The following is a 20,168-nucleotide window of genomic DNA, read 5'->3' on the forward strand; positions in this document are numbered from 1 at the left end:
TCGCCCTTCAATCTGAGCCGGGAAAAAGAAGGGGAAGAGAGAAGGGAAAAAGACGAAGGTGGAGAGGATACACGGTCTGTGTGTGGTATGAGGACATAGAGGAAGAAGTAAAGAATGGTGATAGATGAGAGCTTGATGAAGTACTACCCAAGGAAGCTCAGTTGCACACTGGCTAGATAGGAAGCCGGATAAACTGAAGAAGATGAACGGGAGGAAGGGGGCAAGGTGAGAAAAGATGATGCTGCCTTGCTGATAAGAAGAAGAAGGAAGAAACGATCAGGCAGACAGGTATGGAGACATGATGGAAGTGTTCGTTCAGATGTTTGAAGAGAGGGGGGAAAGCCGACAAAGTCTTGAGGACACAGAGGGAGCGGCGGACGGTCCCACGAAAAGAAAGAGGGAGGTGTTTTCTCGATGAAAGTAGAAAACAAAGGACAAGAAAGAAAGAAAGAGCTAAGAATGCAAAAGAAGAAAGAAAGAGATAAGAAGACAGAAAAAGAAAGAAAAAAAGGAAGAACGATGATTGAAGACAAGCTGTGAGGACAAGGAACAGGAAGCAGTCGCGACGGTGGAGAATTGCAGAAGCGTTATCCCGTGGTTTGGTAGTACCTTGGAACAGGGGCAGCTGTAAAGAAGGAAATGGAGAAAAGAACGGAGAAAAGGAAGAAGTTTCGAGGGATCGACGTTTCTAACGGTTCTTCTGCTGGATAGAAGTTTTTCTTTCTCTGCTACGCCGTCGAAAAGCTTCCCTCGGAGTGCTTGCTTATGAGTTCCATCGCATCGCACATCTCAGAAAAGAAGCCAAGAAGGGAGAGATACACTTCCCAGTTCTTCTTTTTCTTTCTTTTTGTCTCTCTATATATTTGTCTATCTTTCTTTCTTCAATTCCCTTTACCAAGCGTCTGAACGACCTTCATTCAACCAAGCAGGTAAGTTGGGAGGATGGTGTACAGCTAGCACAGGCCAACAGCGGCTCAAGAAGAAGAAAAAAAAAGCTCTCTCTCTGTGCATGCGACATCGATGGCTAGCGGAAGGGGGACTGAGAGTGTGCGTATCGCTTAGGAATGTAGAAGGTGTGATTCTTCTAGGCAACGACATTCCGAGTTTCTACCTAGATGACTACTGCATGTAGACTCCCTATACTTGTGTTTACATATGGTAAGAGGTGTAGTTGCTTATGGACAGAGAGAGAGTCCCAGTTCTCCTGAGGTAGTGGTAGTGTATTCTCTATTCGCTCCATGTTGTTAGATCGGTCGAGTATAGCTCTTTTTCCCTTAGAGAAGGGTGTAGCGCTAGTGACACCTAGCCACATCCTGGTCATCGCTGTCACTATCGTAGCTGGCCCTGTAGTACGTCCTACGTGTCTACCTTCAAGAGAAAAATTACAGAAAGACAGTCTATCGTCGCATTGCAGGCCGGTCACGTAGACAGTCACCGTAACATACGTATTCTGGCTCGACACTTCAGTGCATGCTTGCTGGTATACCTCTTACTAGATAACTTTATTTCATGAGTAACAGTAATAGAACGGACGGGGGTTTATTTTGCTGTTATGATAACGCTCTCATATGGCTATACCGTAGAGAAGGTGGCAAGGAAAGAGAAGAGACAGAAGAAGACGGGAGTTTTCTCTCCGGTCGGCACATAGCCCTTCACTCTATATCTCAAAACATATGTTAGGCAGACACTTGGACAATCCACGTGGAGAGGAGAGTGTCGTCTTCCTTTTCGAGTTCACAACATCGTAGTTGCCTCTCAATCACTTTGTTCTCTTCGTCTATAACGAGATGCCGCGCTCACACCTCCCCTTGTAGTCAAGCTTCTTTACCTATCTGTATCTATTTCTACAGTTATAGGTAAGTAGATAGCTCCGCAAGCACATTAGGGGGATGCATGCATACCTCTATCTACATAGTATTTTCTTAGTAGACAGCAGGGAAGGAGGCAGTTGCTGGTAGAGGATACCATGGAGGCGTGAAAGTGGAGGCGGCGAGAATGTGCGGTGGCGTCCATAAGTAATACGAAGAGAGAAGAGAAGGGACTGGTGAAGGATTAGATGCTTTCGAGCGAAGAACGGCAAGACAACGAAGACAAGACGTCTTGCGTGATTGAAACTTCTCTTTTCTCTTTCTTCTTTCAATGGAAGAAAGGAACAACGACGAGGGAGGATGGGTTACGGGGGATGGAAGAGAGGGCACATACATGTGTAGATCCATACATATGTAGACTCAATTGAAGGCTTGACTGTTACTATCTCTGTTGGAAAAGAAGGTTTGGGTGAGTTGAGAGAGTCGACTAATAGGAATGGTGATGTTCTATGAGGAGCAAATCGACTGATTACATTCATATTGTTACTGTCACTTTTCAACTGAAAGAGAAAAGAAAGTAGATGAAGAAGAAGAGGAGGTAGTCCTCACAGGACAATATACTCGAGGTGTTACGGTATGTGTGTATCACTTGGAGAGCTTTCTCCTTATCGGGAAAGAAAGAAAGAAGGACTTCTTTAGGTGAGAGTGATTCTGCCCTTTTGTTTCCTTTCGCTCTTTCCCCGCTGTTTGAAAAAGGGCTGAAAGGAAGAGAAAAGAATACCATCAGATAGATTGAACTACAGGTAGAAGACTGAAGAGAAGGAAATGACCACGAGGAATGTAAAATGATCGATAGGTGACACGCAGCGCAAACCTCCTTGTATTTCGTTGAGACGTAAGCAGCCGGAAGAGGAGGTTTGAATCCAACATTTCTTAGAAGGCCTTTATTTCTTCTCTTTTCTCGGTCATCAGGGGGCTGATGTCTCTACGTCTCATGTTGATAAAGAAGTGCAAGAAGGTAGCTAGTTATCACACGTGTATAGTTAAGGCGAGGAGGGGAAGGAGAGAGGGCGGAAGAAGAGAATCTTCAGTAGAGAAGATGAGGATCGAGTAGCTTTTCATCTCAACTTCAAAAAAGCTGTGAGATTCCTTGAACAGCGAAAGGGTTTCGCTGGCGGGGATTGGACATAAATAGATGCGGTCGGAACAACGGTGAAGGGAAAGCTTTTCTTTCCTCTCTCTTTGGGAAGTAGTCAGACGAGGAGGTAGAGAGGAGAGGGTGTTCATTCCACGGAGTTCGTTCCAAGTTTTTTCTTTTTGCGTGACGGCAATTTGACGTGTAAGATGAGTTCGAAGAACGTCTTCTGTTGGTTGCTGGGTGTGTTGGAAGCATCATCGGGGTCGCTTTTTCTTTCGCTGCGGCTGTTGTTACGCTGTTTTCGAAAAGGAGGTCCTAGAATGAAGAGATCTGTGTAGAGCTACCTACCTTCTGGACTGGTGAATGAGTAGAGAGTATCTTACTAAACATCAACGTTTTCTTGACTGGTACTTTTTCTCGACGGTCCTTTTAGTTGCTCACCGATGAAAAGTAGTGGCCCGCTCCTTACTCCTCATTTTCAAGTGTTTCACGGTGTGTAACGGATATCAGTGAGCAAGTATTCTTAGATTCACACGTATGCACCGTCTTCTTCCTTTTGTCGTAGGCCTAGTCACAAATCAGACGTCTTGGTATCGTTGCCGTTTGATGACCTACGCTAGACACACGTCTGAGACTGCTCGATCGGAGAAGCCTTCCTGCAGGAGTGCCCTCATTAGTCGAGCATTTTCGCACCCAAAAGAGAATTTGTCTATCAGTCTATCTATATATGTATAGTTATCCGCACAGAAGATGCTCCGGCAAGTGTGAAGAATACATAGAAAGTGCGAGCAGCGCACGCGCCCATTGCGTAGGGCGGCTGGGAGGTAATCACAAAGGATCGTCCATACAAGGAGCGATCACTTGTCATTCACCTTCTTCCTTCATTTGTGACAGAGGTAACCCGTGTCACTGAACAAGAACACGGCTATCTTCACACCGTTAGGGGAGGATTATCGCGATGCTGACGTCATTGATTCGTGTTGATTGAAGACGGCTGGATATCATACGTCGTCTTTTCTTAGCAAAGAGGGGTTGTCTACGACTGGCGATGCCTGTCTCCTCTGCCACAACTAGCCACGCGACACTACTCTTATGGAGGTTCGTCTGTCACTGAATGGCTACATTAACGGTTTTCCCTTGTTCTTTTTCACTACACAAGTACTCTGAGCGTAGAGCCGCAGACTCGAAGACCGAGCCAGCAACTGGAGTTCTTGGGGTGTCTGAGCTCTCGCACATGCTCCAAAAAAGTCAGTGGCGTCTCCTGTTTCTGAGAGGCTGAGCCTTCCGACTCGGCTGCGAAAGGCAATCCCCAACTGCGAAGACAGAATGATGACTTTTGTCTGCTGTCCCTTGCCTTTGATTGGTATCTCTCTCTCTCCGAGGCTAGCACGGCCATGTACCTGAGTAAGGCATTACTCGATACACTCTCCGGCTCTTGTCCAGCAAGGTCGGGCTGCGCTGCCGTACCGCTCTTCGCGGGAGCAGGCTCCAGCGACAGAAAAACCGCATGCGCGTAAGACCGGGTGCTTCTGATGGCAATCCTTGTAGGGGCAGCGGTACTGGGGTAACTCCCTGTGTGGAATTGACCGGAGTTCCCACGGTGCTTGCTGTACACATCACTCTACTTCAGTTCAGTCACATGGCAGAAATGAACCTCCTAGATCATGCCAGCCACCTTCTTTCTGCACCACCCGCATCATGCCAAGTCTGAGGCAGATGGGTGGCAGCACAACCACACAATTCAAGAATCAGGTCGTCTCTGAAAAATCTCCAAAGTGAAAGCGCGCATCCTAGTACCTACCTATCTCTCTCTTCCCTCGCTTCTTGGGTCCGTCTAAAGTTGGAATGCTGGGTGTGCAGCGTATGCAACCGCGGCATGTCGGCTCCACCTCATCAGTTGCTTCGGGGCCTTCCCCAACTCAACGGGTGGCAGTTGTAACAAATTACAACCACGTCCGCCTCCCTGAACCGACTTCAATAAAAGATCTTCCGCTGTACCGTTCGTGATGTGCAAGTCGTGACCGCATTATCTTTATTTATCAACTTCCGTCTCACTCCAGACAGATGGATGATCCAGATCCAGTCACTATCGCTTCACCATGCTAGTGGCATGCCGATCCTACTCCTCACCTGTCTAGTCAGCTTTCACTTGAATCGATGACATGCGAGTATGGCCTTCATCGCATGCGCATGCATGCTATTTATACTTTACTTCGGGTACCCTGTCGGACTACGAAAAAGTCGAATCGACGGCTTCTTTTGCTCCAAATGCTATGCTCTCTAGCTCCAAAATTTTCACCAGCCCTAATTTCAGCTGGAAAGTTGTCACCGCCTGTGTTGCTTGGCCACCCTATATGCTCTGCGCCTGCATGCAGGAAAAACACAAGGATTCCCGTTTCTCTTGTCTCGATGCAACTGCATGTGTCGAGTGGGTTCTCAATCACTCTGAGTGAACGAACCAGCACTGCCGGTGCAGCGGCTTTGAAAAACACTCAAAGATAAGGATCCCCCGTCCTTAGTTGGGGTTCATAACCCTGTCCTGTATTCCAGTTGGTCTTTGCGGTGTATCGATTCTGTAAGGGCACGAGTCTCTCTTCCTGTCTCTTGTGCCCCGCCGCGGAGAAGAGAGAGAGCCCAATTGGCTCGGTCCTGCAGCGGGACCGACTCGCGAAGCTCTGCTTATCGTGCTAGCCCTCGTCCCGGGTGAGACAAGACAGTTCACCTATTTACACTGTCATATACTGTTTGATATGTTAGATTATAGCACGAGCGTGACCGCTCATACGCACCTCTGCTACAGCCACTCAAATACAGATGTCCGAGCTTTCACTTCGATGTATTATGGAGCCTTGCATATTTCCCGCCTCGGCTCATTCTCATCCTGGATGCTATCATTCTCTTCATCTCATCTCTCCTCTTCTTGATTTACCTATCCGGTCCTCTTACTCTCCCTCGTACTGTCACACCTCGCCCGCCTCCTATCACGCCCGGCCCCTACCTGCTATCTCTTCAGCCTGTTCAACTTCTTTTTCTCCTTCTTCCATTCCTCCCTCTAGCCAGGCGCCTAGTCGGCCTCCTTCAGAATGGGACTCTCTGAAACAGTGGCATCCTAGTGGCTCGCCCCTATCTCTTGCCCCTTGTTCCTCTTCTCTCCGTTCTTTTTCTTCTTCACTTTCTTCCTGTTATTTCATCAAAAGGCGTTCTCCACATCCGCGCATTGCCGCACACGTCTCCGGCCGGCCTCATCAGTCTCCTGCAGCAACAACGATACGTCCTTGCCCTGCTTCTATCTCTCCCTCCCCTTCGGTCGTGTCTTCTTCATTTCATCAGCCACCTCTCCCTTTGTCTGGGCGCTTGTATGACGCAGGCCTTTCTCTCTCTCCTTCTTCTCCTCACTCTTCTTCAGCCTTCGTAAGCATGTCTCCTTCTATCTCTACCTTTCACCATGACCATCAGCATCATCGCCATCATCGGTCTTCTTCTCAGCGGCCGTGTTGTCTTTCTCCTTCTTCTCCGTCTTCTTCTGTCGTGCCTCTACCTTGTTCTTCTTTCAGCGCCCTTACCTCCCCTCTGTCTCCTCCTTCGTATTCCTGTTCCTCTTCTACTATTCCTCATTCTTCGATGTCCTTCTCGAGTTCTCCATCTACCTCTCCTACCCCTCCTACTGGTGTAGGGTCTCCCTCGTCATTTATTCCATCTACTTCTTCATCTTCTCCAAAGCCTTTGTCGCGTTGTGCTATCAGCTTCAATCCGTCCTCCTCTTCTTCTTCTCTTGATTTCGTCGGTTTGATTAGTGGTGGAAAGGATAGTATCTACTCTATCCATGTAGCTCTCTCTCTAGGACATCGCCTAGTCGCCGTAGCTGCCTTACGCCCACCACCCCAAATTGTCGAAGCTGATAGCTTTATGTTTCAGTCGATAGGAACTGAGTTGGTCGAGGAGATTGCCAAGTGTCTCCAAGTTCCTCTAGTCGTAGCTACCGTTAAAGGAAAACCCCTAGCGACGTCAACTCTCAACTATGATCAAACAGAGGGGGATGAAGTAGAAGATCTCGCCGATCTTCTTCAACAAGTCAAGGTAAGAAACAATCGACCCTCCTCTTGTCAAAACCCTTGCCTTGGATCTTTCATAATATATGTAGCACTGTTTACATATACGTAGAGAACACATGTATATGTGGTACATCTACGGGGGGTTGTATCCATGTATTACGTACGGAATAGAGCTATATATACACCGTTAAGATCATCTTTCATGCAAAGAGAAAGTCTCCATCACACCATGAAGAAGTATCTGTCTATCTTTCTATCTACCGCTATCCTACCTTGACTAGAGTAATGAGCGATTATGTTGGTCTCCGTTGTGTGTCTCTATGAAGGCCTGTTGTATCTCGGAGGTATGTCTGCAACTCAGGCTAAGAGTAGTTATGAGGAAGAGCTCGTAGGATCTATAGACTCTGATCTTCCCAGAGCTTCTTCTCGGTGTGTGAAAGAAGGGGGTTTCTTAACAGCCGCAGTCCTTGATCATCATGGTGATTGGATTACTTGTTATGAGATTTTGATATGATGCATGCGGTCTCTTTGCCTTTCTTGCTCTCTACTTCTCCTCCGTTCTTTCTTCCTCTCTTCTTCGAAGTAGACCTTGCTTCATAAGTTGCTATTCTCGTGGAGAAGCGGTATTACAGCACCTACTTTCATAGCTTTTGTATGTCGCCAAACGCCCCCAATTCAACTGATCTAACCTTGATCAGAATCGGCCATACATATAGTTGTCTCGTAGTCCGGACTGATGACTATTGCAGCGAGCATCTTTATCCTTTGAGCTGTGCCTACATCAGAGAGAGGGCGGGAATAGAACTACATTGAAAGCTCTTTTTGAGGGCCCCACCGAGTGAAATGAAAAGATACAGCTAGCTATGAACTGATAGACAGACGACAAAGAAGGAGATGATGAAGAGGAAGAGTCATTTCTCACGTAGTAGTCGTCGCCGGAACAGGATTGATGTTTGTATTGAAGTGTACGGAGTGTTGCTTTTCTCAGAAACAGTTTCCTTCAGTCTCAGGTGTCTCGGCAGGTGCTATTTTGTCTGACTATCAAAGGCTTCGCGTTGAGCATGTGTAAGTCTACTCGAAGCAAGTCTCTTCGGTCTGAAACATATCACGGGAGCATTCCTCGAAACTTCAAGTTTGTACGACTTCTCATGTGCTTAATCTGTCCTTCTCACATGGCCTTCTTTCAAAGTCCCTTACACCTCTCTGTCTTCCTCCTTCTCCTCCCCCATCTATCCAGCTGAAATTCCCTTTCTTCTTGCAAGTCTTTCCTTCCCATTCATCCGCATTTTCGTACTCACTGACTCGCTTCTTCGTTGAAGACGCTCTCTCCGTCTCCTCCTCAGATAGAGACTTTGCTCTGTATGATGAGGGGATGCCGGGAAACCCATCCACTGATACGCAACCCATAGCCAAGATCACATTACACTGGCCATCTCTCTGCATGTAGAGAGAAATGAAGATGAAGTGTCTACAGGGCCTTCTTAGTCTACTTCCTCTATAGAACACTTCACTAGCTAGTCGGACTTTGGGGGGTGCTGTGGTAAACAGTGAGGCAGCAATAGCAGTTAGAATGTGTACATGAGAATGAAGAGACTGTTCATTGAAGAGGGACAGGAAACAGATCTATCTATGAAGCTTCCTTTCACTAAGTTTTCTGTGTCTCTTCTCTAGATAGAATACTCTTTGATGTAACGAGACGTCTCTTAAGGCCATCTACATCAGACACCTCGGAGACTCTCTTTCCTTTCTAGCAACGACAGATGCTCACACCTTGTTCCTCTTAAACACTTGTCTCGCTCCCCCTCTCCGTTCGTTTTCCCTTCTCTTCTTCTTTCCGGGTCTATGTAGTAAAGAACAGCTTTTCCATCTCTCTTGGTCTTCGAGACCACTCCTCAGTATTGATTCTATTCTTTTCTTGTCGCATGTACATCGGCTTACTCTTTACTCAGCTATCTACCTCTCTATCTATCTTTATCTGTCTATCTGTCTATCTACCTCTCTGTCTACTTACCATACATACTTTACTGTAGATCGCCTCATACGTCTGGTGAAGATGATCCGGCTACATGGCGAGAGACGGTGTTGTTGTCGTCTCCTCTCCTTTTCTCCCGTTCCTGTCAGCCTCTCCAAGCTTAGGCTAAGAGTCTCACTTGTCTTCACCTGAACACGTATTCTCTCTTGCTTTCTTACTTTCATATGACGGCAACTACTCCTCTTCTTCCTCTCTCACAAGCAACATCTGATGCTTCTTTCTCTCAATATATGACACAGAGGTTTTTGCCTCCAGCCTTCTTGTCCCCCGCTCCCGCTCTTGTGTGTCTTTCTTCTCTCCATTTCTTCTTTTTCTCTTCATCTCTTTCTTCCTATCCTCCTCTTCCTCTCTTTCATTTCTTCCTTTCAGATGCCATCGCTTGAAACTTCTTCCCCTGTTCTATCTGTGGCATCGTGACCAAGAGAAGCTTCTACAGGAGATGGCTCTATGGGGGCTTGATGCGGTTGTTGTGAAGACTGCAGCATGGGGTCTAGGCAAGCAGCACCTAGGAAAGACAATTCGGTACCTAGCTCCTCAGCTTAAGAAGCTCCATAAGGATATCGGGCTTCATCAATGTGGTGAAGGTAAGCTATCTCTGCACAAGAGACAGGTATGGGAGGTATGTACGGAAGCAGATCTCTCTATCTTTTTTCCAATCTCTCTATCTGTCTATCTAAGAAGGGGGGAAATACTAAGAGGATAAGACAAACAACACAGTTCTATGTATGTCCGTATGTATGTGTATCTGTATATCCATGTGTTTGTTTATGTCTGAAAATGTATTTACACAAGAGGCGCAATCCTGAGTGGCAAAAAAGAAGATGAAAAGGACGACAACGATCGCCTACTCTCCAAGTTGAAGTGTTAAGGTGTAAACCCAGTTTTCTTATTCTTCAAAACATCTGCGTGAGACAGGAGTCTATCGTAGCCCATGTTTGAGAATGCAGGTTGAAGTAAAGACTTCTCCCCGGCCCCCGCTATGAAGAAGATCTCATGACATACAGAGTGTAGCAAAGAAAGAAGATAGGCTAACGATGACGCTTCTCACCAACACATAGAAATCACCGTTCCTCAGTAAACAGATCAACCACCCTCAGTTTGACGAAGAACAGGAAGCCGTGAAAAAGACTCGACAAACCTATCATAGCTGTCCTTATCTTCTTCGGTCCTATCTTCGGTGTCCATCAAGACCTCAACGCCCTACTCTCACTATCTCTCCTCCTACTATTGTCTCTTCCTGTCTCTCTCACTTTGTATATGCGTGACGGCTATTCATGTCTACGTCTGTTCATATACGCATATGTGTTGGATGGAAGATCAGTTAGTGGCTGAGTTCTCCAGTCATACCTTGTGTGGATGTTGTCCACCGCATGCACTGTTTCTTTCCCCCGATGCTGCTTTCATCTCTCTCTGTATATCTGTCAGGAGGAGAATATGAAACACTTGTAGTCGATTGTCCTCGCTTTGAGAAAGAAGCCATCTTTATAGAGAAGTGGAGATATCTTGTTCATTGTGAAGATGCATATGCGCCTGTTCTTCTTCTTCAAGCCCGTAAATGGCGCCGTAGACCTAAAGCTCTTCATTCCTTGCCCGGGGGATGCCGTAGTCCATCATCTTCTGCTCTCTCTCCAGATGGCTCTCTTCCTTGTGGAGGGAAAGAGGGACGTTCTGTCACACTAGTAGAAGAAAAAGAAGAACAAGGTGAGAGAAGGAACTGGAATGAAGGAGAAGAAGATCAAGACGCTGAGAGGAAGATCGCGATCGAAAGAGAGAAAATATCTCATCTTGCAGTAGTGGATCAGCCCTCCCGTAGGTACGTGACAGCTGCTGAAGCTGCCGCTGAAACTGCTGAACGGGCTATAAGAAGAGGAGTGCAAGATGAAGAGGATGATGAAGCGGCGGAGAGCGATGGAAATGTAGGAGAGATTGTCTATGAAAAACCTTCAGAAGCATCGGAGATAGACCAAGAAACAAGTGAAACAGAAGATAGACCTCATCCCTTGCCTTTACCTCATCGCTTCAGAGAAGAAGAACCTCAGGAACTAAACAAGTCAGATGTTCTGAAAGTCTCTTCTTCTTTTCCTGACGTCATGAATCTTCCTTGTTCTTCTTGTTCCTCTTCTTGCTCCTCATCCCCTCCGACCGTCTCTTCTTCTTCTTCCTCTCTCAGATCGGCATGCAAGCCATGTTCTTTCCTCAGAGATTTGATCAGCCTTCGTTTCTATATTTCTCCAAAGATGAGACACACAGCTAGCTACTGTGTCAGACTGTATTCTCAAAGCCTCTTCTCGTCTCCTCCCGGGGGCTTCGAGGGGGTTTCTACCAGAGTGTCGGCGCCAGGAGAAGACAGGAGTTTCAAGACGAACAAAGAAGAAAAAGAAGAAGAGAATGAAGACACGAGGCAAAGACAGATACCGAGTGTACATGTAGCTGATGAAAACAAGCAGAAGGACGTTGATGCTAATCATAATGTAAGAGGGAGTTCTTCTTCTTCTTCTCCCGGAGTTCTCTCTATAGAATCTTCTTCATCTGTATATACTGCTAGTCATTCGGCAGCTTCTTCATCTTCTGTCATCCCCGTGACGATAGCACAAAGTCCAGAGGGTTGTTCTTTATCTCTCTCTCGACGTTCCCTGGTTTCGGAGGAGAGTAGAGATACTCAGGGGAGTGAGCGGGAGACTTCACTTGTAGGAGAGAAAGAGAAACTCAATGATAAGACGAGACCTTCGTTTCTTATCAAGGGAAGAAAAGCAGGTCATCGACTCTTCCTAGATGTATATCTCGCGTCCCCGACGAATCTTGATTCTCTCCATGAAGACACTCCTTCTTCATCTCTCTCTTCTTCTACCTTAACACGTCGGCCAGACCCATCATCTCTGCCTTCTCCTCCTCCTCCTCGCTCTCACTTGTTCTTATCGAGAAAATCGTATCTCTCAGATCTTCTTCCTCTCATTATCAAGACACTGAGATATCTTCTTTCTATAGAAGAAGAAGATGAAGCTGCCAATAGAAAACGATTCCTACCTCTAGGCCATGTCGTCCTTCTTGTCGCGTCTTCTACCGAAGAGGAAGAAGAAGTCGCTCAGCATCTCCTAGCAAAACTAGGAGAAGTTACAGTCCATCCATACACAGTCACAAGTCTAGGTCTACCTTCTCTTTCTGCATCCGTAGAAGGTCAATTTCGCTTATGGTTTCGCCTGTTAATTGAGACAACCGCGACTGAAGAAGAAGAGATCCGTGTGAATGAAAAGACAGAGACTCACACGCGGGTGGTGGTCGCCCCAGAACGAAGAGACGATCAGGAAGAAAGTAAAGTAGGGAAAGGATCAGACATGCCAAAGGATACTTTCGAATCATTGAAGAGAAGGAAGAAGAACCATCACGTCACCTGTTTCTATTCATCTTCTCCATCTTGGTTCTTTACTCCCTTTCACTCACCTCTTTCTTCTTCTCCTTCCTCCTGTACCACTGTGGCAACTCACCTAAGACCTGAGCAATCCTTTGTTACGAGATCTCTGAATCTATGGGTCCCGGCTATCGACGTTGTGCCTCGTCGTGTGTCTCTATCTTCAGGTCAATTCTGTCTCAATCCCCCCACTCTCAAAGCTTCTCCTATTTCTTCTTCGTCGTTGTCTTCTTCTTCTTTGATCTCCTCACAGTCCGTAGGTGCCGTCTCTGGTCTCTCTTCTTCATCTCTACCTCCTCCGCTCCAGTGTTGCCAGGTTCTGAAGTGCCTAGGCCATCGGCGCATCCTTAATCCACCTCAGGTAAGAGAGAGAGCATGCTTTTGTCTCCTTACGATGAAAGCAAGAGGAAAGGATGCTGATCCGGAAGAAGAGAGAGTCAAGAGAAAGATAGATTCGAGAGAAAACGCCAAGTTTTCATTCTACGAGATTCCCTCCGCGGTAGTCAAGGAGTCCTAATGGGAAGGGGAGGGAGAGGAGTACATAGATGAAGACAGGCATTTTCTCACTCGCTCTCTCTTTGATGTGAATGCATCCCATGTGCTCTTTCATCCTTTGTTTTCTGTTCTTTTTTCTCTCAAATGCATGCGACTGCTCCTTTAAGGGTTGTCGTCTGTTCCTTCTTCTTTCTGTGTGAGTTGGTTCAGGCAGATGGTGAAGCCTTTCTCTCGTGTGGAACTACATGCCGAGAACTCTTTCTAGTTGGGGATGTACCAGGGCGGATTCCTCATTCGAATCTTCTTCCAGGCTTTCCTTCTTTGTCGCTTGACGAAAGAAGAGATGCTTCAAGAAAAGAAAGAGAGGGAACTCGGTGGAACTCTCATGAAAGAAAAGGGGGCCCAGAACAACAAGAAGAACGATGCGAGAAGATGAAAGAGAGAGCTCACTCGGTGAGAGAGCAAGAAGGAGAAAGACATGGAGTTCTACCTGCCTCTGATCGTGTGGCCGAGTCTTTCGCTTTACAAGTTTTGTTTGCATGCAGAAATCTTCAGCAAACTCTTAGATTGGCAGGAGCCCCCGCATTTCAAGTCTCTAAGGAAGAAGAAGAAGAGGGCGAATACGAAGAGGAAGAAAAGGAAGTAGATAAAGTTCAAGATGGAGAGAATGAAGAGACTGAAGACGAAGATGACCAAGACGAAGATGAAGAAGGAGAAGAAGAAGAAGAAAAAGATGAAAAGAATGAGATGATTCTCTCTTGCTACCCACCCCCTCTTGTCTTTGCCTTTGTCAGTGTCCCTCATGTACACTGTGACGCTCTCTCAGCCCAATGTCTCTTTTCCTCTTCTAGCTCTTTTTCGTCTTCTCCTCCTCTCTCTCACACTTCGCAACCCTCTGAACTTTCTGGAAGCCAGAATATGCTACCCCCTCAAGAAGAAGACCAAGGAAAAAGAGAGAGAAAGAATACAGAGGAACGGACGATAGTTATGAATATGGAGCGCATGCAGATATCAAAGAAAGAAGAGAAACACGTCAAGAGAGAAGACTCTATTCTTCTTGAAAGAGAAGATAACATGTATAGAGACGAGGTGTCTCCTGTCTATGAAAGACTTCATTCTATCAGAAATCCACCTGAGGAACCGCGCGGGAGTCTTTTAGAAGCTGTTCGCATGCAAATACAAACACACCTTAGTGAGGATATACTGACAGCGTATAAACAGAAGCAGGATAAAGAACCTTCACGAAGAAGAAGGAAGAAAGCATCAGAGAGTTGCAGTAGAGATGGCGAAAACGCGGGGCGAGACGAAAGCCATCACTTTCTACATTCACCTCATCGTCTTTGCACATCTTGCTTTCTCTGTTCCTCTTCTTCAATCTTACCCATGAGAAGGCCACCATCATCTCCTCTCGGCGCTACTCCTCCTCATACCTCTCATACATCCTCATCCTCTTCTTTTTCGCTTCCTCTACAACCGCCTAAAGACAATGTTTCCTTTCCTTCTCCTCCTTCTTCTCCACCATCCTCCCAGAATCTTCTTCTCCTCCCCCCATCTTCATCTTCTGCTTCTCTTTCTTTTCCTGGAAATTGTCAGTCATTGATTCTTCCGAGTACTTTAGTTGTGCCACTTCTTGTTAAGTCCGTCCAAGGCGGAGGACACGTATCTCTTTGGCCTCTAGGGGTGTTGGGAAGGAAGCGCCAGCATCAGGGAGAGGAGTATAGAGAGGAAGAGAAGGAGGGGGAGAAGAAGAAGCAGGGGAACAGCGGGTTAAGAAGAAGAATAAGTGTAGAGGAAAAGAAAGATGAAGGGATCGGGATATACACAAGAGAAAGTCCTAAGGAAACTGCTTTTGCCGAGTTACCTTGGCCGTTTGGTCGTCGCTTCTCTGGTTGCGCTTTTTCTTCTTCTTATTTCGGTGTGCACGAGGTTCAGTCGTTTGAGTCCGAAAAGAGTAGTGAAGAAGAAGAAGACGATAGGATAGGAGGAAGAAGAAGAAAGAGAGAGGGTAAGAACGTTAGGGGTTCACAAGTTGCCTCATGGCTTGTTTTGCCTGGAGGTCGAGCAAGGGGACACTGGAGTCGTCGCGTGGGCTTAATGCCGGGGGAAGAAAGAGATATGGAGTTGCACGTGAAGAATGACGAAGAAAACAGAAGTCACAGAAAAGGAGAAGAAGAAAAAGAAGGAAGACAGAGTGATGATGGAGACGAAGGACATATGAAGGAAAAGGTAGAACTCGGGGCAGCCGAGAGGATCCCCCGGTCAGTAGGGGGGCAGGCTCAAGGAAGGAAACAAGAAGATGGAAATGAACCACAAGACCAGGAAGAGAGGAGAGAGACAGGAGGGGAGAACAAGAATAAGTCGATCGAGAAGAGAGGAAGCGCGAGCTCTACAAGGAGAGAAGATGTCTGTCCAGAGAAGAACACGAGACATAGTAGTGATAGTCGTAGTCGTAGTAATGATAATACAGAGAGGAAAGCATGGAGAAAGGAGCGAAGAAGTCCACGAAAAGATAGCAGAGGGTGTTTCATTGTAACAACAGAAATCACAGCACAACTAGGAGAAGAGATGAGTGTTGTCTCAGATCCGGTGAGAGAAGATGAAAGTTCAAGACATGCAGCAGCAGATTGGGCTGCAGCTGTCATTACACTAGGGAGATATGGGAAATCTCCGAATGGCCTTTGCCAGCCGGAGAAGACTTCTCAACAGCGGGGGGCATCTAAAGACAAGGAAGAAGAAGAAGATGATGATGGTCTCGATGATAGGAATGCTACGAATGATCGACTTGAGGAGCAAAGAAACAGGAGAGGAGTCGTGGATATTGCCCATGAGGGCTGTAACGTGAAAGAAGCTTCTTGTAGGTATCTGAATGAGAAGATGATCGCCAGGCATCAACAAAGAGGCGGCGAAGAAGAAGATCCTATGAATGTCCTAGTAGAAGCGATCGTCCATGGTCTTGAAGTTCTTCGTCGATGCACAGGAAAGGAAGATGAAGAGAATGAAGACTGTATCTTATATGTGCTGTATGTGGTTTCACTTGACGCATGCATAAGCAGTCGTGATCAACGCCACCCATCAAGAGAGACTCCTCCTGTCTCTTCTTCGGATCGATCTTCTGATTCTTACTCTTCTTCTTCGTCTCTTCTATCTCCCGATCCGGCAGGTCCATCTTCCTGTACACGTACTACCACAACTCCTACCCGTTGCCTACACAGGGGAGTAGCCTGGGAAAAGTCTTTCCTCACTTGGCTTAGACGGGCTCTTCGAAGTCGAGGTGATTCTGATACAACTGCGAAAGGAAGATATCTCCCTGCTTCAAAATCTTCACGATCTGCTTCTTCTCTTTCTCCAACGCATGCCCCTGTGCCAACCCCGTCGCCTTCGTCGTCTCTCTCACGTTCTCTTTTCACAAAAGTGATATGCAAAGAAACAGAAGAAGAAGAAGGAATAGAGGAGGAAGAAGAATGTCCGTTCCCAGTTTTCTTTCTTCCTACACTGGGGCTTGAAGGAGAAGGCACGTACGCTCAGGCAGTCTTAGTCATGGGGGGTAGGTAATAATGCGTCCCCGTCATCATCTTTCCTTCTCGTATTGAAGGCCAACAACAGTATACCTAGCAGGTATCTCCTATCATGTACGATAGAGAAGAGAAGTCATGTATGATTCTTATAGACACCTATAGAATCGATCTACTTTGGTCCGAGAAGCAGCTTTCTCTGTCTCTTTCCTAGTGATGGGTAGAGCTTTCTCTTTCTCTGCTTTAATTCTCTTTCGCATGTCTTTCTTGCATCTGTCTGCCTGCCTGCCATCTCCTTACTACTGCTACCCCTCCTACTCCCGCCTGACTCCTCCCCGTCCTGAGTTGAACCTAGAAAGCACTTTCTCCCCTTTTGCAGCTTTCTGTGTTCTGATAATTTTCTCTTGGTTAAAACTAAGAATTGATGAAATCTGCTGATGTTAACAGAACCAGAAGGATTTATCATTCATCCGCATGCATTCATCACCCTTCATGGATCGCCTTGTTTCTCCCTTTACAGTTGACTGCTTTCCATCTCGACTGTAGTTCTTCATGACTGGCTATGCCGTCTCCTATGAAGGCAAGGAGGGAGCAGGAAGGATTGACTCTCAGGCTCTGACAACGCGAGAAGAAAGACCATCGAGAATCTTCTTCAGTCGCTCTTTGAAGAGAGTAGAACCTTCCCCTTTTCTTTCCCGAACTGATTGCTTAATTGATCGGTCGGACAGACATATTGCACCTTGTTCTCATAGGGGTGCTGGCGTTTCTATGCATGTACCACCGCGCTTGGCCTCTTCAGGTACGATTCATCAAAAAGACAAAAGCCGTGTTTGCTTCTCCATACGACTACTTGATTGATCCCCGAGAAATTCACTCATTCAATTGGGTGGTGGCGCACGGGAGCTATCCGAGTAACTCTAGCTGTAGAAACAGCTAGCCTAGATAGAAGAAGATACCAAATTGTAGCAAGTCTTTTATACATATTGAATACAGTTTGAGGCATAGCACTACCGATAATAATATTTATGAAAAGTATCATACTATATACCCATAGAACTACCCATGAAGTAACTACACTCGGTTCCCTCACACCTCTCAGTGACTCGTGTTGAAGGAGATGCAAAGAATTGAATCCTGTATAAGGAGCCTGTAAGGTCTCTGGCTGAGCTAGTTTCTTTCGGTTCGTGCACTTGGCAGGGAAGTGGACGTGGGCCTCACATACCAGTGATGACCTGCTTCCTACTTTCTCTCGTGAGGTGTACACACACCCACACTCTACGCCGAACAACACAACCGTAGATAGACAGATCGGTTGGTAAAGTCGCTTTCAGTGTTCCTGAACCTCCTCAGGGGGTGTGTACATTGTATGCATCCTTCTCCTCAGTCGCATTCAGGTAGTTTGCAGGTGGAAATTCTTCGACCTCGGAGCGAGAGGAAGTCGTCGCTCTCACTAGGTAGAAAGATACATACAGGTAGTCCTCGTAGTAGTGGTCGTAGCAGCAGGCAAACTGCAATATTTATAGTGTGTGTATAGTTCTCTATGCTGATAGTCATCGTACTACCGAGAAAGCCACTATATCTTACACTACTGAGTGAGCCAGTACTTGCTCTACTGAGAGAGAGGGCCACTACACCTGGTACTACTGAGAGAGCCTCTACACCTTGTACTACTGGGTAAGCCACTGCACGTTGTACAACTGAGAGAGCTACTCACTCATACATGTCTTTTTGTAACTACCTCGATCAAGATGGATTATCATCATCTTGGTCTCAACGACACCTCTCCCTCGTTGCAACACTTGACTAAACTTGAAAGACAACCGCCACCCCATAGTACATATGGGTGCATACACGCGAGGGCAACGAGTCACTCTCTCATTCGTTCTCCTCCTCCCTCCTGATCCTACATGGCTGGTCCCTAGAGGCGTGTCTTCTCTTCCTCTTCTTTGAAGAGAGAGTGAGTTCGTCCGTAGTTCGTCATTCTTACAACCTCCCCCCCCCATGACAGCGTGGACGGCTGCCTCTCGATTGTCGCCACATTAGAGGAGTGGATGTGTGCCATATAATAATTATTATTTAAAAAAGAAAAAGCAGCGAACGATGAGAAGAAAAGGAGAAGTTATGATGAATACAAACACCGAGTCAGAGCACTCAAGAAGAACACGAAGCGACAACCAACTCCTCTTCCTTTCTTCTTCTTCTCTGACTATTCCTTCCTGTCACGACATCTAAATCTTTCTGTCTGTTGGGAAACAAGGTTGAGAGGAGGTGGGCGGGTGTCTTATCACATTCCAGGCGTTTTTCTTATTCTCGACCAAATTCTCATGAGAACGGTATAGAGCACGCACACAGAGATAGTAGTAGATAGAGATAGATGGAATCCGGGGAACGCACGGACATGGAGAAAATACCAAGGAGGAGACTCGTTTATCACTCACTACACATCAGAGACACGCGGTGACGATGAGGCAGCAACAAGAGAAGCAATCATCGATACTCATCATTCATTCATCCTCTGATAGAGCTTGATCTCTTTCTTTTTTTCCATCCCTCCCTCTGTATCTGTAAGAGTACATACACCCCCAAGGAGAGACCACAGGGAACACCTCTATCCATGATGCATACAGTCACTAAACCTCACTCCTCCTTTTCCAGAGAGAGATAAAGACAGACAGAGAGGCAATCCATCAACCAGGAAAAACGAGCGATGGCAATAACCACTCACACATCAACAGAGTTCGCTGCTGGAGAATGACTGAAAAGATCGATCAAGATCGTAGATAGATAGATCGGTCGAAAGCAACAACCTGCCTTTTCAAAGACTGACTGACTGTCTGTTTGCATGCACGGTCGACGTGACACGAATGTCTCTTTTTTTCTCTTCCCTGCCTCCTCTCTCATATTCTCTGATTTGTTGAAGCACTGCGCAGTCCGCGTAGTGCTCATAATGCGGGTCATATGCGGGAAGATAGATGGGTATACAAGACGGACGTGCACACTGCATATGTTGTGTGTTATGGTATCTAGTCAAAACGCGTGACTTCCTTCCACTACACTGGTGCTCAGCACACACACAGGCATACAATGCATGCCTATGTATGTATATAGACTACCCTTTGTCGATTGAAGAATATGTTATACCTATTATTCATTTACCTATCACTCATAGAATACTGTGTAAAGAGGGAGGGACAGGTAACAGGGGATCCAACATCGCAGGAGCCACAGCGAAGATCTCTACAGAGTTCGTAAGCACCTTCAAAAAAAAAGCGGACGTTGAACTTGGGAAAGGAGCATGAAGATTCAAAGGGGGCAGCGGGGAAGGGAGCTATGAGTTGTATACTTACATATAAGAAGCGAAATGAAAGATGAAGTTACTGTAGCATACACCTCAGCCTATACACGGTGACATAGTAAACCCGTACGCTGTGCTCGAGTTCTTTAGGACGAGAGGAAAATGACTGGCTCCAACTACTCTTACTACGACCATGACCGGGAAGGAAAGCAGCTGATGACACCGTTGCGGAAGTAGTACGATGATGGGTCTTCGAACATGCATGCAATCATACTAGGAGTCGTCACCCGTACTCATTGTACCTCATCTATCTATCTGTCTATAAGGACAGAAAGTGTATAGCAAATAACTAGGCCTCTCTCAGTCGACGCACGAATTCCTCTCCTCTCTTTCGTGACTTATCAACCACCATCTTACATTTCGATGCCCT

General features: G+C 46.5%; 3 protein-coding genes across 3 annotated transcripts; 1 reads left to right on the forward strand and 2 right to left on the reverse strand.

The window, feature by feature from the left end:
• Window positions 1–5,147: 5,147 nt before the first annotated feature.
• Window positions 5,148–6,125, reverse strand: CSUI_000075 (uncharacterized protein; the record flags this gene model as incomplete). The annotated part of the gene is made up of 2 exons (XM_068060309.1): window positions 5,945–6,125; window positions 5,148–5,311 (listed from the first exon to the last, which is right to left on the reverse strand). Exons 1-2 carry the CDS (start codon window positions 5,988–5,990, stop codon window positions 5,148–5,150), a joined length of 210 nt encoding a protein of 69 aa, XP_067927719.1. The 5' UTR covers window positions 5,991–6,125.
• Window positions 5,271–17,123, forward strand: CSUI_000076 (atp-binding domain-containing protein). The gene is made up of 5 exons (XM_068060310.1): window positions 5,271–7,023; window positions 7,987–8,063; window positions 9,400–9,614; window positions 10,456–12,797; window positions 13,142–17,123. The coding sequence occupies exons 1-5, from the start codon at window positions 5,761–5,763 to the stop codon at window positions 16,481–16,483; spliced, it is 7,239 nt and encodes a 2,412-aa protein (XP_067927720.1). The 5' UTR covers window positions 5,271–5,760; the 3' UTR covers window positions 16,484–17,123.
• A 1,539-nt stretch (window positions 17,124–18,662) lies between these two features.
• On the reverse strand, window positions 18,663–20,168 carry CSUI_000077 (uncharacterized protein). Its single transcript, XM_068060311.1, has one exon. The coding sequence runs from the start codon at window positions 19,399–19,401 to the stop codon at window positions 19,165–19,167; it is 237 nt and encodes a 78-aa protein (XP_067927721.1). The 5' UTR covers window positions 19,402–20,168; the 3' UTR covers window positions 18,663–19,164.

Source organism: Cystoisospora suis (genome assembly GCF_002600585.1).
Source record: "Cystoisospora suis strain Wien I chromosome Unknown contig_30, whole genome shotgun sequence".
NCBI classification, from domain to species: Eukaryota; Apicomplexa; class Conoidasida; order Eucoccidiorida; family Sarcocystidae; genus Cystoisospora; species Cystoisospora suis.